Below are 17,714 nucleotides of genomic sequence, written 5' to 3' on the forward strand. Positions count from 1 at the left end.
TTTTACCACACACGTCAAACAGCGATGTAATAATCTTTCTAGAAAAAGTTGGCTGGAACTTGAACTGGTGGAAGGTGGGTCGGCATTCATTTTGTGCTTTTAATCTAATGTTATTCATGTCTTAGTTTTACACAATACATACTGAATAAGATAAATTAGATCGCTATAATGTACGAACCAACCAACCCCCTTCCCTGGTCCGCGGGACATTTGTGGGAACACAAGCCGGTCCGTGGGTCAAAAAAGGTCGGGGACCACTGCTCTAAAGTACAGTACTATATATCCCGTTTACTTTTTATCACATTTGTCAGCTAGCTTAACGTGGTGGTGTGCAGGTAAAAGTGACAGTGTTCCTGGAAAGAGAAGATGAATACTTCACCAAAGTCGCCTGGTGGATCATCTTACTGACAATCGTCGCTGGCCTTCTGCTTCTGGCCGTCCTCTGCTTCTTCCTCTGGACGGTAACACTGAGTCTGTGTGCAACTGCAAAGTTGAATGATTGCATATAAAGTTTATGCAGCAGCGTAAGACTGTTTATTTAATTGCTAACTGTTATAATTCAGCATTTGTCTCTCCTTGTCAGAGTGGTTGCATCACATGTCAGACGTGTAACAAGAAGTCCTCGCACTGTGAAGCTGTGAAAAGTGTTCCTCCTCTAAAAGCCAGAGAACAGAGTGCAGGGTAAGCAGATTACAGTGTATTAAAAGTCTTGAGTGTTTTTGTTGTTTAGGGGGTTGTGCGTAGTCAGTGTATGATAGAGAACTCATACTGTATATACTGTAGATGACAACATTGCTTTGTTCATTTGTTTTAATGAGGCAGAAAATATCACTTGTTTGTTAACAACATGAATTGTGCTCTTTTCACCATTCACCGTTTTGGGGCTCATTTGCAGCTCATTTGAATACTGATCATCGGAAAGACACAAAACTACAACACCGCTGCTTTTTTGAAACCATCTTGTTATTTACAAACAAAAATGTTCTTTTTTGTATTGTACAATGATAATCCAGCATTATTTCAAAATGTGCTTCTATTAAAAACAAAGACTTCACAATCAATCGCCACATTTTTTTTCTTCAATCAGCCTCGTATGACACATAGGAGTCATCGTCCGTCAAACATTCAATCTGACACATTTTTGTTGCTTTTAGGAAAAGGAAGTAGAAAAGCGCACCGTTTAAAAAAAGCATTCAGACATCTGCTCGCTAAAATAGCACATGCAGCACACAAATATCATATAAATACTTCCACACTGTCAACAACTTTTAATACAAAATATTCCAATTATGTGTTTTTAGAGGGTGATGACTTATTTTTATAACACTTCTCTTAGACGATAAAAACAATCAAACATTGTCTTAAATAGAAATAAATTGAGTTAAATAAACAATAATAATAAATAATAAATAAGTTAAAAAGCATCAGTATTTTTACATTACATGTCATTGTTTTTGTGCATTCTAAGCCAGGAATTCTCAACTGGTGGATCGTAACCCAAAGGCGAGTGGCAAAAAAATTATAATAATGTCATTACCCAATGTCACATTGGATATTGAGTGGCCGTCCGTCCAACACACAGCTGCAGATATCTGCTGGAGAAGAGCATGCCTAAAGGCAGGCAAGAGCGTCTCACCGCTGCAGCTCATGCTGTGTTGTAAACTGTCCCTTTAAATGTAAGATATTTAGGAAGTTTGAGTTTAAAAATGTTTCGCAGTTTGGGTCACCACTTGTCATTGATGGGTGATGGTGGGACCTGCTGCCAAACCAGTTGAGAACCACTGTTCTAAGCAAATCGCCTTTGGTGCTTTTTTTTGTTGTTTTTTTAAATATTAAATCAAATCTTATAAGTAGTTCAATGATATCTTACCACAGCTGTTGCCAAATTATTTTGTTAAAGTAAATTAAATCAAGCATTTTATGTAATTGAAGCACCCAGCACAGCATATTGCTTTTCAAGACTGAACATTTCACGAATATGATTTTGAATTTTTAGAATGGTGATATAATGATATTTAGTGGCTTGTGCAGTTTCGGGATTAAAAATAATCATAGCACATATGTTGGGCTGTTACGTTTTTTGTGCTGGTGTAACCAAATGGAATATTTTTCTGTCCTAATGTGCTTAAGCAGCAACAAGCAGCTATCTCAGCAAGGCTGCCATGACCATAAAAAAAAGCAGTAACAAAGGAAGCAAGGAGGAGGTGAGGGGATTCGCTGCAGAATGAATGACCCGGCCGTTGTTGCGGTTCCACTTGTTGTTTCTCTCCCGAACCCGAGGAGGCTTCACTGGGTTGGAGGCAGGGGGAGAGGGGGCGGAGTTACGAGGGGGCTTGTTGTAAGGAGGAGAGTAAGGACCATAACCCGGCCAGTCGTCGCTGTATCTTTCACTACTGTCTCCTCCCCCTGAACCGCTGCCCTCTTCACCTACAGGCAGCAAAACAAAACGAAAACAAAAAACAAGAATGTGATATTTTAATAGGACTGTCCATTTTACACCACTATGATGCACATGACATACAGTATTTATTTACTCAACTGCAGAGGGCACCAGGTGTCTATTTGGAGTTGTACAGTAAGTTAATTGAGAGAGGCCTGTTTTGCACAAATGCATCCATATATTATTATTGATTTTTTTTTTATTAATAATAAAAAATGAAAAACAATGAAACGTGTAGTAAAATATAATACACTGCTCAAAAAAATTAGAGGAACACTTCGAAAACACATCAGATCTAAACTGGGGGAAAAATGATCTTGAATATCTTTCCTGATAATAAGTGGGTGATGTATTAGTAACAAAATGATGCCACATCATTTAATAGAAATGAAAATGATCACCCTACAGAGGGGGGAAATCAAAGACACCCCAAAAATGAAAGTGAAAAAATGATGCAGCAGACTAGTCCATTTTGCTAAAATGTCATTGTAGCAACTCAAAATGATTCTCAATAGTTTGTGTGGCCCCCACGTGCTTGTACGCATGCCTGACAATGTCGGGGCATGCTCCTAATGAGACTACGGATGGTGTCCAGGGGGATCTCCTCCCAGATCTCCTCACTAAATCTTATATAAAATAATAAACTGTGCAATATTTTATACCTGATAAGATTATAAAGAGTAATTATTATATTTATTTACGATTTCTTTTTTCCCCAACACAAAAATATGAAAAATAATCATATATAGTACAATATAATATGTATTTTATTTTATATTTTATTGCCTTCCGTTGTAATAATTTTAGCAAAATTAAATAAAGAAAATTAAAATATTATATGATACACTAGGTCCCCAACTTACGAACATCTGACTAGCAAACATTCGGAGATATGAATGCAAGCTGACTGGTCTATATTTTCATGTATTGTGCCTTGTAGTAACTACATCAGTAGTTATACTGCTACATGCTTGACCAGTAGAGGGCACTGTGACACTGCTAATGGGACCAACAGGTAGAGGAAGAAGAGGAAAAGGAGAGAGGAAGTTGTAGTTGTATGATACAACCCGGACAAAGCGTGTGATTAAAGTTTATGAAGAGTTAATAGGCCTGCTTAATTCTACGCCACCCACAGAACACTACCTCTTTTAGAAGAGTCTAACGATGACGACGATTTGTCCTTTTTTCAATAACTCCTCCTCCTCCTCCACCACAACGACGTATGCTCGACCACTCCTCTTCAAAGGTAAATAACATTTATCATTACGTATTATTATATCATTTTTATTATTATTGTTTTTTTCATTAATTATCCTCGTTTAATATTACTACTGCATCCAAACTCATATTTACATACTGTACATACGCATATACAGTATGTATATACTGTATGTATACACGTACATGTAGTACCTATATAATTGGTAAATTACCTTTTGTTGGACTTACGAACAAATCGACTTGCGAACGGTCGTCTGGAACCAATTGTGTTCGTTGGTTGGGGACCTAGTGTATTGTCATTGTTTTTTATTGTCCTTTTTGTGGACACTACTGGAATAATTTGTGTCTCGTATGAATCTCCACTAAAACCTTCTCGCTAATATTCTTTTCTTGTTTTTTCAGTTTCTATTTCGTTTTAGGTCAATGTCACAATGTTTAGCTTCTTGTTAAACTCTAGTTCAGCTTTGCAGGTGCAGTCTGTTGTGTGTAGTGGTAAAGATGTCTATGATGACAGGTGACACTATCAGTCATTATACAGGTAATGACAGCACCGCAGTCACATTTCTCCTTACAGGCAAAAGGTGAGACACTCTGCGATTACTTGAGAAACGGCATCTCTGGAGGCCACTATTTGAGGAAAAACGGTATAAAGCCCATGAATTGTATGACGGTACTAACTGTCCATAAAGTCCATGTCCTGTCCACTCTGTGCATGTCTCAGTTTGTTGGTGGCCACCCTCAGCTCCATGATCAGCTGTCTGGTCCTCACATCGGGCCGTCCAATGTCCACTTCCACCTCAGGGTTGTTGATCTGGCTGGCCAGGCCGTCACCCGTCACCTCCGGAAGATACCTAAATCCGTCCACACAAAGAAGCAATAACCACTTGCTGTATGTGGTGGTTAACAAGAGCATCCAGCATCATTCACTCAGACAGTTTGTGCTTGAAAGCTAAATTCAATTGCTTGCTAACCTCCCCCGGGCCTGCCCGTTCCAACAACGATCCTCGTTTGTGACGTCGGCTGCCATTTTTTCATCGTTGCAGATGGTGTGTGGGAGGGACACCCAGAAGCTTCCCATGGGCCGCAAGCGCTCCTTCAGTTCAGTAACCTGTACGGAGGCAGCTTGTGAGTCATCACTTCAAACCTGGAAATGTTCTGGTGCACAGCGTCTTTGCTGTGGTGGGAGGGAAGCGTATAGAAGCCACAGTGCTGCCGTCACTTCCACATGAGTCATAGTTTTGTACGTGAAATGAATGGATTTGTGGGAATCCAAATATTGTTAGAAAGCAACTTTCTATCGAGTCTTGCAAATTACGATTCTGGATAATACTTGTTTGGAATTTTGGGCGAGTCTTGTTTACAAATGGATGATCATGTGCCTCTTTCACACAGAGATCCTGCAAAATTGCTACAACAGAGCCGTCAAAGTTGATCGCCTTTCAAACAGAACCCAGTGAAGCAGTATACTGACGAAATGCATACATTTTCACACAGCGACACGAAGCTTCACATCAGCTAATTAGCACCACTATGTGGTGTGATTGTCAGACAGCGACAACTGCTTTCAACACAACAGGGTGGGAGAAGGGAGTCTAAGGTGGTAAAATTCACATCCATCTCCTGGTACTTCGGAATACCCTGACACACAGGCAGTGTCCCACTTATGTTATGGCTTTTGCCTCTTTCACACAGGGAGCCCGCAAAAGTGCTGCATCAGTGTATCAAAAGATACAGTATTTATCTTCCTGTGACTTTTATACAGAACCCAATAAAGTGAGATATTGCTGTGATATATTGTGTATAAAATCATGTATATAGTCAGATAGCAAACAACTACTTCCAACACAACAAAGCGTCCAAAATATCCTTGACCATGAGAGGTGTCTCACCAAGGTTACGCTCACAAGCTTAATCAATCAGTTCATGATTAAAGACTAGATAGGACTACAGCTTAAACAGCTCAGTCTGGAGATGTCCTATCTAGTCTTTGAGCATGTTCATGATTTAACACTAGACAGGACTACATCTTAAAAACTCAGACTAGAGCTGTCCTATTCAGTCTTTCAACATGACCTGATGACTGTGCGGGTTGTCTTAGACGACGTTTCGCCTTTCATCTAAGCAGGCTTCATCATCCGGTTCATGTTCAAATACAACAGCTCTAGACTGAGCTGTTTGAGCTTTAGTCCTAGGGATGTCCTATGATTGAGTGCCACCCGTTTTTACTTTCTGCTTGATGGCGGTCATGTTTTCCAACTAATCTTGCTCTAATTCCACTGCCATGTGCTTGTCAGTCCAAATAAAGGTGTGTTTAGACTTAATTGATGTCAACTGGACTGTTCAGATTGTCTTAGAAGACAAGAGAATTTTGCCTGTCATCTGAGCAAGCTTTATAAGGTTATGCTCAAAGACTGCATAGGACAGCTCTAGAGCTGTTTCAGCTCGGAGAAACAGCTTGAGAGGCAAAATGTCTTCTAAGACAATCTCAAAGGTCCAGTTGACATCAATTCAATGCCCAAAGGTTACGATACATAGGACAGCTCTTTTCTGAGCTCTGGTCCTGTTTAGTCTTTCAAAATGAACTGATGAAGTCTACTCAGCTGAAAGGCGAATTGTCTTCTAAGACAACCTGAACAGTGCAGTTGCGATCGATTCACTGCCCTAAAATTTATACAGAATAGTGACACAGAAAAAAGGTGGGAAAATGCCGGCTGGGTTCTTTTACAGGCAGTGTAATAGGGACTACGACCACGGGGTAAACAGGAGATCAACCTTGCAGTAGATCCACAACAAAGACAGCCAATAATACTCAGTTCACTTGCAATCAGTTCGATGCCCGGAGATTACAATAGCTAGAACAGCTCTAGTCTGAGTTTCCTGAGCACTAGTCCTGTCTAGTTTGAACATAAACTGATGAAGTCTTCTCGGCTGAAAGGCGAAATGTCTTCTAAGACAACCTGAACAGTCCAGTTGCAATCCATCAATGCTCTAAGATTACAATGACCTACTGTAGATCGGACTAGAGCTCAAACTTTGGACATACTGTATTTCCGAAGTAGAGAGCAAAGTGGACAGTGGAAGCTAAGATAAATATTATCCTTACCAGTCGGTCCAGGTTGGTGCCTGCAGCAGTGGTGGGTTTTTCCTCCGGGGTGTAGGTGCGGAAAGGCCTCCTGTTGCCCCCCGACTCTTTTGGTGAGCGCTTGGATCGTCCTGGAAGAGGTCTGGGGTTTCCACAACCTTGGAAGACCTACAGAAACAAAATCAACTTCAGACTGAGAGTCTGTGGTGGACAGTTCGGAGCAGCCATCAATGAAATCCAAGGTGGTCGTTCTACTGCCATGTCACCCCACTTTCTTTCTCTTTCTCACAGGAAAAAACAAGCTGTGAAGGAAAGAACTCCCTGTTCCTTGAAGCACTGCCAAGTATTGAGTAGGACGTGGGTGCTTGTCAGGTGGATTGGCTTGCCAGGTTTCAGTCTCACAGTACGAGCGTCATGCTGTGTGTAGGAATGCTGCAGTGTCGCTACATGTTGTCTGAAAAAGGACGTTCTAAATTTTGGTGAATGGTGGCCATAATTTTTGACCAATCTTCCTCATCTTTTAGGACCATGCATATGTTGGTTGCCAGAAGCTGTGTTGTTGATGTTGACACTCGAGTTGACAAAAGTACCAAAAAAAAGCTCCATTGTGGCAGACATTAATGAGAAATTTTACTTAATTTTTGATATTCAAACCTACATAAACACTACCAGTTTCCCCATCTGACAAGATATGGAAGAGGCTGTTTGACTAGGATTTTTAGATCTTTTTAGATCAAGGTATTGATGCTCACCAACTTTAATGTGAATTTTTCACTTGACTATACTGTATGTGCGTAAGCTAACTCTTCTACTCCTGAAGAGCTGCACAAACGGGTGAAAATTTGTCAAAACATGCACCCCTATTATGTTGCCTGTTATTAGTTTTCTCACAAATACACCACATGGTGGCGCTGTTATTAACATCCAAAGTATGACCCATAAGTCGGATTGACACACACAGCTCAATGAGCTCTATAAAACACCCACTTTAACTTTAGAGTGTTTCGTCAAATCACAGTGAAATTAGGTATACACCTTTAGGGGCCTGACAAGCACTAAATTGGTTGGAAAACATGGCCGCCATCAAGCAGAATGTAAAAACGGGCGGGACTCAATGAGTCACTGACCATTCATCTAATGATTATAAAACTTTGAGAATATATGTTTTACATCTATGCTAGCATGTCTTACAGATAATTTTGACCACATGTCTTTTAAAGCAAGTCCACTTCCTTGCCTTGGTGGAGATGCTGACGCTGTTTTCTTGCATGTGCATGATGGCTTCGGACACTTTGACGGAGATGGAATCTGCCGCCAACTCCATGTTGAACGGCCCCTCCAACTTCTCTGCAACCTGGTAAAGGGCATCTGATGGGGGACAGAGCAGGTGAGCCAACAAGCGTCTCTTAAAAAATGAAGTTACAAGGCCAATGCTAATGATTAGTTGTGTAAAAACAACAGGGAAACAGAAGGGCAATTAATACAGCCAGTACTATATTTTAAACATGATCACTAATTTAAACTGCCTCCTTTCACCCACCAATGAAATAATCCCACTCGGTGTCCAGATCAGCCTGATTGGCCAAGCATCCTTTCATCACGTTCAGGCAGAAGGCACGGCATGGACGCAGGGAGGGCATTCCTCGACACAGCGGGCAGTACCACTGACGCATTAGGCCATGCACACATTCTGAGTCTGGAGTCAGCTGTGAGACATAAATAATACAGAACTTTGACCTTTGGACCTCAGGTAAAGTCACTATGACTGTGTTTGTGTTTCAGTAAAACAGCATTTTATTATGTTACTGAAGTGTAAACCTAAACTTTTTGGGGAAAATATGCCTCTAAAGACAAAAAAAAACAGATGTCCAAACTAGGGATGCTTTTACGCTGCCGATTCCGATACCAATCATCCATGAGTGAAATCGGCCGATACCGATCATATAGATTAAGTGTAAATGTTTAAATTTATTTCGAGTGCTATTGGCCAGGGGTGCCAGTATGTAAAAGTTAGGACAATTCCAAGGTCCCTTGACTGCCAGGGGGCCCAAAAAATAGGTAATTATTAAAAAATAAAGGGGGGGGGGGCAGAATTCCTGGTTGCACTCCTGCTGCTGGCTATATTTGAAAAATGGAACCAGAAATCACCTTCATTTAGACCAGGGGTCTCAAACTCAATTTACATGGGGGCCGCTTGAGTTAGGGTCTGGTTGTGGCTGGGCCGCTTGAAGTATTGGGAATAGGGCAGGGAATCTCAGGGTACCCCACAATATGGTATGATACGCGATACACGGCTCCCGATAATGATAATATCTCGATACAGTGATAGGGTGAAACAAAAAAATAAATACATTTCATAGTTTGTATTTTGCTGCATTCAGCTGGGATAGGCTCCAGCTTACTTGTGACCCTAATGAAGACAAGCGATACAAAACGGGTGGAATTTTTGCAGCATATTTTAACCAGACTACAAGCAGCAATGGTACAAAAAGAATGAGGATGTTTTAGCAACATAAGTGTAAACAGGATTTTAGTTTAGGTGTCTGAAAAACAGTAAAGCTATTTTAAACTCATTCAGAAAACATAACATCTCATGTCTCTCAAGTAGATCAATGCTATAAAGTAGAATCATATCAAAAAGAAATATTTTTTATAGCATTTACACTACTCCTCCATGTCTAGCCGCAAAATATGACCCGGCGGGCCACAAATGGCCCGCGGGCCGTGAGTTTGAGACCCCTGATTTAGACAAAAATATATTTGACTCACTTTTTCAAGAGAACATTTTGTATATCAATCGTGAAACTTACAGAGGATGAGTCTCCTTTTTTAAGGAGACTTTGGATGTGACAGTACATTGATGGAGCTCAAGCAGGACTTCCGGGTATAATGCATAGGGGCTCCAAATGAAAGAGCAGTCAGCAAACCCGGTGTCTTCCACCACTGAGAGAGGCTGGTCATCCAATCTGATAAATTTAATTATTTTTCGTGTTATTTGCTTCAGACCTCTGGCTGTCATGCACATATGGGCGAGTGTTGTCCAGCGTTTTGGCTGCATTAGCTGCTGTTTGACTGATGTTCATATTGTGAGCCATGAAAACTCACCAAACTGAATGGACGAATGGATGGAACTTATTGTTGATGCAGAATGCCCGTACAGATGGAATTCAATAGTGTTTCTCATCTTCTTTATGAAATTGCTGGCATTCACAACTTTCTTTGGCCCCATGGCGGGATATTTAGCTGTCGCGCTCAATAAAACGGTGAGTCAGCAACATGTACAGAGCTTTGGGGACTCGGTCTCGATACAGAACAGCGCAAACAGACTAGTTTGTTGCATGCAAATTATATGAAAGCTGACATGGTGTACAAAAACACAGGCAACATTTTCGATGAAAATCAAATCATACAAAAACTGGGATGTAGGAAAACCAAAGTTTAACTGTAATAGAAAAAAACTCACCTTTGTGGCTTTGTTGACAATATCTCGCCCAGTGGCCAAGCCTTGAGATAGTGCCCTTGCTGCAATAAAAGCCCTGGACACCTAGATTAAAATGAAAATTATACAAATCAACAGTTTCCAAAATAATTCTCCAAATTATAACTTATTTGTTTGAGAAAGACGTCCACCTGCACGCGTAGCTTGCGAGGCACGTCTCCGAAGGGCTGCAGCTGTTCGGCGTGTTTGGTGACGCACTCCAGGTAGTCATCACTGAACTGATACTGAGGGTTGACGAGGGTGAAGACCCGCTCCACCAACCTGGACCAGAAGTCTGACAGAACCTCTGTCAGGCTCACGCTGCCCCCTGCAGACAACATGGAGGCGGGGGAGTGTACAGCTTGATTGTAAAGCTCTCTGGATGGATGGCTGTTTAAAGGCTAGGTAGGTCACTGTTTATTTAGTTTTTGTATGAAAGGCTAATTAACTGGTTCTACTAGTACAGCTCTGATGAGGCTGTAATGGAGGTGTGTGAAGAAGGCTACACAGGCGCCATCCCCACTTTGACAGGGTTCTGATACAACCTCTACAGGCTGAAAATTGCTCTGTCATATCCCGATACTGCCGCGGTGCTATTTATACAAAACAGTGACACGGTTCTTTATAAACGGCACTGAAATGGAATTGGGGACAAAATCAGCCCGGCAATATTCCACCTTCGGAAGTGTTATCAGAATCGTGACATTGCCTGTGTGTAAAGGTCAGGGAAGTTTAACAGTCAAGACTCAATTATTCTACCCTGTTGTGTTGATCAAACAAATGTTGCATGTTCTGTTAAGGTTCCGATCTCTTAGTGAAAGAGGTTACACACGGACCTGTTATGGCCCTGATACAACCTCTAAAGGTGAAAATTTGGTGGATTGTTCCCAACACTCCAACAGAAAAAGGCCAAAACAAGAATCCCGCTGTTCTATATAAACAGCACCAACACTGAATGGGATCTGAAATCAACCTGGCAATATCCTGCCTTCTGGTATTGTAACACAGCCGGAATGTCGCTTGTGTGTTGGGGTATTCTGCAATTTTGCCCAGGGGTGTGAAGTATAACAGCCTGTTGTGTTAAAAGCAATTGTCGCCATCCAACAAATATTTTATTTTTGTATGAAAGGCACAGACACAGGGTCTACTGTTAGAGCTCTGATTAGGCTATTTTGCTGGTTCTCTGTGTGAAAGAGGTGCTGTCCCACCTCTGTTACGGCTCTGACCCTGCCTCTGAAGGTGAAAAATTGCTGGGTCGGCATCCTCCTCGATTCTATGTTGGTGCCGTTTATAAGGAAAAGCAACATAGAAAAAAGCACGCTGTTATAATCTGTGTAAAGGCGGCGATAGATAGGTAGGGATAGGTGGACAGATGGAAATTGTGGATGGATGGTTGAGAGCTACATGCTACAACAGCACTCCGTACATAAATTGTGATAGAATATGCCCATCTGGTACCACCTTGCATCTAAATATACGGGTGCCAAAATGTTGTCGCGCCCGTGGAGGCGTCAATAAACTGACCTGAATAATATCTGCGAAGCTCTGCAAACAGCTCCTGGAAGACATGCGCATTCTGCGTGAAGAGCCGTCCGTAGGTCTTGGTAAACATCTGGTTCATGGACTTCTCGGACAAGTCTATTAGCTCCCTGAAGAACTCTGTGTGGACAAAAACATCAGATGCAGGTTTCTTGACACCAAAAACTCCCGCCAAGGCCTCACCAGCTCACAGGGACGGTTACATCACATGGCGCACATTAGCGAATACATGCAAGAAAGTGTGAGGTCTACAGTATATAAATAGCCTTTAATGGCTCATATGCAGTCTCCCACTGCTGATTCATCATTCAGGTTATATAAAAGATGGAGGAGGGAAATAAAGGTGATAGGAGTAGGCGGTGAAAATGCCAGATCATCTCTGTGCTGTGTCTGGAGTCAGACAGATTGACAATTCTCTTAAAGACTGAGACAGAGACTCTCAAAAACTCTTTCACTTCCTCTTGGAACAAGATGTTCATCTAATCAAGACATTTTGGGCAATCCTATGCTTCCAACTTTGTGGGAACAGATTGGCTAAAGCCCCTTTTATTTGTCCGAGCAAGACTGGTAAAATGGGTAGAATGGGGGAAATGTAGAATGTCCCTACTTTCAGGTAACATGCTGCCCCCTACTGGTTTGGAGGATGCGGCAGCGTGGCCTAGTGGTGAGCATGTTGACCACACAGTCAAGAGATCGGAAACACCTGGGTTCGAATCTGGAGTTTGCATGTTCTGCCCGTGCGTGCGTGGGTTTTCTCCAGGTACTCGGGCTTCCTCCCACATTCCAAAAACATGCATGTTAGGTTCATTGGTGACTCTAAATTGTCCATAGGTATGAATGTGATGTGAATGTTTGTTTGTCTGTATGTACCCTGCGATTGACTAGCGACTAGTCCAGGGTGTAACCCACCTCTGGGAAAGGCTCCAGTTTACCCACGACACTAGTGAGGATAAGCGGCATAGAAAACGGATGGGTGGATACGGTATAGCAGGGGTAGGGAACCTATGGCTCGGGAGCCAGATGTGGCTCTTTGATGACTGCATCTGGCTCTCATACATGTCTTAACACGATAAAAATGTATTTTAGTTTTTTTGTTCGCTGACCAGTTTGCATGTTCTCCCCGTGTGTGCGTGGGTTTTCTCCGGGCACTCCGGCTTCCTCCCACATTCCCAAAAACATGCAGGTGAGGTTAATTGGCGACTCTAAATTGTCCATAGGTATGAATGTGAGTGTGAATGGTTGTTTGTCTATATGTGCCCTGCCATTGGCTGGCGACCAGTCCAGTGTGTACCCCGCCTGTCGCCCGAAGTCAGCTGGGATAGGCTCCAGCATACCCCCGCGACCCTAATGAGGATGAAGCGGTATAGAAAATGGATGGATGGATGGATGTTCGCTGACCTTTTAAAGTACATTACAGAAGTCCCAGTGTTAAAAATAATGCTCAAAATATAAAACTTTCTTATGCATTTTAGTCCATCCATACATTTTCTACCAGAATGCGGGGTGGCCAGAGCCAGTGCCAACTGTCCTTCCGATATTTTCCAAGTCAGACACCAAAATTCGATTATCACTAGATAATGCGGTAGCCTACTTGCATCATTGAGATGTCAAGAAGTGAACTTCCCTTCCTTTAATCAAATAGTCACCTTGCTAATTCTGTAGAGCCGACCCTTTTGACGAAGAAGATGGTGAAAAGAAAAATATACAGAGTACGGTGCAAAACCACGCAGCACCAGAAGTCGCATTAATGGTAAGAAGTATTTTATTTATTATTGGATAGCTTCAGTGTAACAATGTTAATAAAACGAATCAGGCAAGAGGTCTTGCTTAAAAATGCCCACATTTAGTTGTATTCAATATTAAAAAATATTATATGGCTCTCAAGGAAATACATTTTAAAATATGTGGCTTTTATGGCTCTCTTAGCCAAAAAGGTTCCCGACCCATGCTGTGTAGCTTTTAATTTGACATATGCTGGCTAACAATGCAAAAAAGCATTGCTTGGACAATCGATGGCTATTGCTAAGGAAGTTATCATTGTCTACGTAAGGTAGTATCTACTGTCTTGTAACATGATGCCTCCTAATGGTTTGGAGGGTGATGCCACAGACAATGTTAAAATTGTACCTTTAACTATTACGTTTTACTTTTGCTTATCTATTTATTGCCACTTTCCTGACATTGTAAAATGTTCAATTCCAATCCTTGGACTAGGTTTTAACTTCAGAAACTCTCACTAATACAGAGAAAGTTAACATTCCCCTATGGAAGGTAGAATCGTACCTATGGTCTTGTAGCATGCTGCCCCCTAAAGGTTTGGAGGGCGATATTTGCCACCCGTGCCCAAAAAGTGTACAGTGTGTAAAGTGTACCCTCGCAATATCACAGTTTGATTATCACTCCCTTACTATATCACAGTTTTTCAGTAATTCATTAATTAATTAATGATCACTGTTTTGTGATTTACTATGGCTTATTGCAGGGGTCGCCAACCCGTCGATCGTGAGCGACTAGTCAATCTTTGGGACCGGTCGATCACGAGAACATTTTGAAAAAAATGTATTGTCATATCAGTGCCCTCACCTCCCGGAGAGCGACCAACAGGCATGCATTTTGTCCACTGAACACGCTCTTACGCCTCGCCGCTGTCCAGGCAGCAACCCGCGCGCCCCAGCAAGGAGCCCAGTCCCCAAAACCCGGCCGGAGGTACACTAGTACACCGGCTGCCTCGTACACAGACTGCCCCCCCGAGAGAGGAAGGCGTGAGGAAGTGACAGTGAGCTGCAACAATGTGCTTGTGCACACAACAGTAATTATTGCACGTTAATAGGGCTCAAAGTCTGCCTTTGCTACCTCAAAGTTAAGGCACAAATATAACTCCACAGATGCGCACCTCCAAAATAATCTCTGAGCTGCAACGTCGCCGCTCGTTAAGGGCTGACTGTTGTAGCGCATTGACCAGAGCCTCTCTCTTCAGTCTGCATCGCTCGGCCACTACACAGAGCCAACAAGCCAAATAGTTGTGGTTTGCTTTTACCCGACCAAGAGCCACAAAAGTAGGGGTGTAGGGGTGTCCAAAGAGCGGCTCAGGGGCCATCTGTGGCTCATTTGTCATTGCATCACGGCAGAAACAAAATTAAATTTAAAAACAGCAAAAATTATAAAAATACAACAAAAGGTACAAAATATTGAAATATTGAAACTAACAACCAACAGATAGATAGGGGTAGATCTTGTGCAGGTTCACGGCCGAGACCAAGGATCTTGGTCTCAAAAGCGTTAGTGACCACTGGCCTGTTGGGTGCACCTATGGGTACACGTACTATACAGTAGAGGAAGTTAAGGTTCAGTATCCTCGGCACTGATTGGTTTCACCCTCATGCAGCATCTACCCACATGTCGTGTCTCTCACATGTGCTTCCTCCATTGTTGTTACACAACGTAACGTATCTTTGCTCTTGTGAGTGAGTGATTTCTGAGAACTTTTATGTAAACTCCACAATGGCTTCTAAACGTGCTGCCTTTTCTACAGTCTTGTTTATGTCTAATTTCTGTCTAATTACTGCTAGATTTTCTATTGCAATACAGTACATTATTATGTTTACTATATATAGTTATATGAGTGTAAAGGTGATTATGGGGTGTTATTTCATGTCTACAAGGCTCTAATAATGTTTAAAAAAACGTATTTAGAAGGTTTTAATTCTATGCTCTCAGTACAATCATATTACATTTACTAACATTGATTCATATGTCACGAAAATCCATTTGTCACGGTCTGGTCTAGAATCAATTAACACAGATAAACAAGGGATTATGTTTTCCGGTTTCCTCCCAAATTTCAAAAACGTGCATAACGTGTTGATTGACGACTCTAAATTGTCCATAGGTATGAATGTGAGTGTGAATGGTTGTTTGTCTATATGTGCCCTGCGATTGGCTGGCAACCAGTCCAGGGTGTACCCCGCCTCTCGCCAAAAGTCAGCTAGAATAGGCTCCAGCATACCCCCACAATCCTAATGAGTATTAGGTGGCACAGAAAATGAATGAATGAAACAAGGGATTAGTGTATTTCATTCCCTCACCGTTAAACCGCCGCTGCCTCTGGGTGAAGGTGGTCAGCAGGAACTGGCTATGGTCCTCCAAGGATTTTAAGAAGTCCCTCTCGCTTTGAAGTGCCAACGTCTCCTCCATCTGGCTGGAGCAGCAGGTGTAGTCCTGAGGACAGAGCCTCAAGTGCTCACCTGTGCTCACAATGTAGAAATGCCCTTTAAAATTTGACTGGTCTTCCTGTGCTCATTCATTCATGTTTAAACAGGATGTGGGTGAAGTCAGACGGCCTAATACATGTGTCACTCTTTTCCTACCAAAGATAAGAGATGTGATATGAAATTGTCCTTTCACCCATGAATTATTCATTCATTCACCGCCAATCTGTCTCTCTTTTTCAGCTCAGGTCTGTTCCTTTGATATGTCAGAGGTAATGATATGCAAATGCCAACCGAGGGCGAGATTCTGGTCTTTTGTTTCAGCCAGTGTTACATGACACACAAATATTACGCCTTTTCACACTTTCTAGAGCCTGGCTGGTGTACCACTCCTGTCTCTTTTGTTCTCTCACTATTAGCCTCTCTCATCCCTGCATTTCCATTTCTCTTCATCGTCCACTCTCCAGGCCATCTGCTCCCACATGGCCCACGGGACAGCAAGCTCGGGCAAAAACACACACCAACACACACACATAATCAATCAATACTGCAGCTGTCTGTTTGACTCAATCACACAATTGAATGTAAAATAAAGCATTCAAGAAGTGGACAGTCATGCTATACTCCAACTTTTCCAAACTGTTTTCCTTAATTAGGCCCCCTTATTTAAAATGCAGACAGATAAGATTATCACCAGTGAACAGAGCCCAAGGGGTACATTCAGGGATTTACCAGGATAGGCAAAGACTAATTAGGGGTGAGGTTCTTTGTTGCATTGGTGTTGGCAATTTTGTCATCCTCTCTTAATTATCATGTTTAAACAGGAAGGGGGAGGATGCGTAATTTGTTTTAAACCACCCTCAGTATTGTTTTTATCAAGACAATGATTTAATCACATGGTGCTTTAGTGAGTTTTGCACTTTTCATAGTAGTGTTCTGCACCAATATTACAATTGTCTATGGTTCTGGTCAGTATACCTTAAAAGTGTACGAATACATTTGTGTTATATAGCATGACATCCTTTAATGAGCATCTTACCCGAGATTTGAGTCACCGGTGCAATGCCGGTGCTGTACCCCTTCTCCGCGTACACCTGCCGGGTATCAGCGCAGCTCCTCCCCGCTGCAACTACTGGGCTCCGGAGCCCCGACAGTGCAACTACCGTGCAAAGCAAGCCCAAGGACCGGGGTAAAGTCAGCCGGGTATCCATCCTCCCCACAAAAGGCAGCAGGAGGCAGGTTGATGAAAGGAGGCAGGAGGCAGATCGATGTGAAGATGCACTTGAATAAATGAAATGTCTAGGATGCACACGTGTCCTTGGATTGTCAGTCGTGTAAAAAAGGCATAGTTTTCCCAAACAATGAATAATTCCACGGTGTGTTTTTAGACATTTGTCTCCATCGACTCTGTTCGCTGAACTTCATCAATGAGGAGAAAAGCAGCACTAGTGGTACTAACCCTCTCAGTCGCATCACTGTCATTACAAAGTACATGTGTTAACTGGCTATAAGCGGAAGTGTATCCTGTTTGATAATAAAAGCAGGTCTATTTGTATATCCTTGTGCGATATGAATTTCTTAATATAGTGTATCTTCTCAGTAATGTAAATGCAGCAGCGTTGTTCTCTTTAATCAAAACACCAATGTAAATTAAAAACTGAATTTGAAGTTATTGAGGGGGTCGAAGGGAGTTTAATTTGAAAGTAGACACCGGAAGTTACTTTTTTGACGCTCGTGGAATTGACG

The 17,714-nt window shown here is 42.1% G+C and overlaps 2 protein-coding genes across 2 annotated transcripts in view; one reads left to right on the forward strand and one right to left on the reverse strand.

Annotated features, from left to right (window-relative positions):
• LOC129190225 (integrin alpha-6-like) overlaps positions 1-1,061 on the forward strand; it is an 18,870-nt gene extending 17,809 nt beyond the window's left edge. The window contains exons 25-27 of the mRNA XM_054792731.1: positions 336-461; positions 584-681; positions 896-1,061. Coding sequence (XP_054648706.1) covers positions 336-461; positions 584-681; positions 896-911 — 240 coding nt within the window. The 3' untranslated portion in view covers positions 912-1,061. The remainder of the gene's footprint in view (positions 1-335; positions 462-583; positions 682-895) is intronic.
• On the reverse strand, positions 803-17,434 carry gpc2 (glypican 2). The gene is made up of 11 exons (XM_054792732.1): positions 17,008-17,434; positions 15,846-16,004; positions 11,746-11,880; positions 10,374-10,549; positions 10,207-10,287; positions 8,284-8,449; positions 7,981-8,111; positions 6,765-6,911; positions 4,633-4,769; positions 4,340-4,512; positions 803-2,427 (listed from the first exon to the last, which is right to left on the reverse strand). The coding sequence occupies exons 1-11, from the start codon at positions 17,177-17,179 to the stop codon at positions 2,144-2,146; spliced, it is 1,761 nt and encodes a 586-aa protein (XP_054648707.1). The 5' UTR covers positions 17,180-17,434; the 3' UTR covers positions 803-2,143.
• Between the last annotated feature and the right edge of the window lie 280 nt (positions 17,435-17,714).

The sequence above is a fragment of the Dunckerocampus dactyliophorus genome, chromosome 11 (genome assembly GCF_027744805.1).
Source record: "Dunckerocampus dactyliophorus isolate RoL2022-P2 chromosome 11, RoL_Ddac_1.1, whole genome shotgun sequence".
Lineage (NCBI taxonomy): Eukaryota > Metazoa > Chordata > Actinopteri > Syngnathiformes > Syngnathidae > Dunckerocampus > Dunckerocampus dactyliophorus.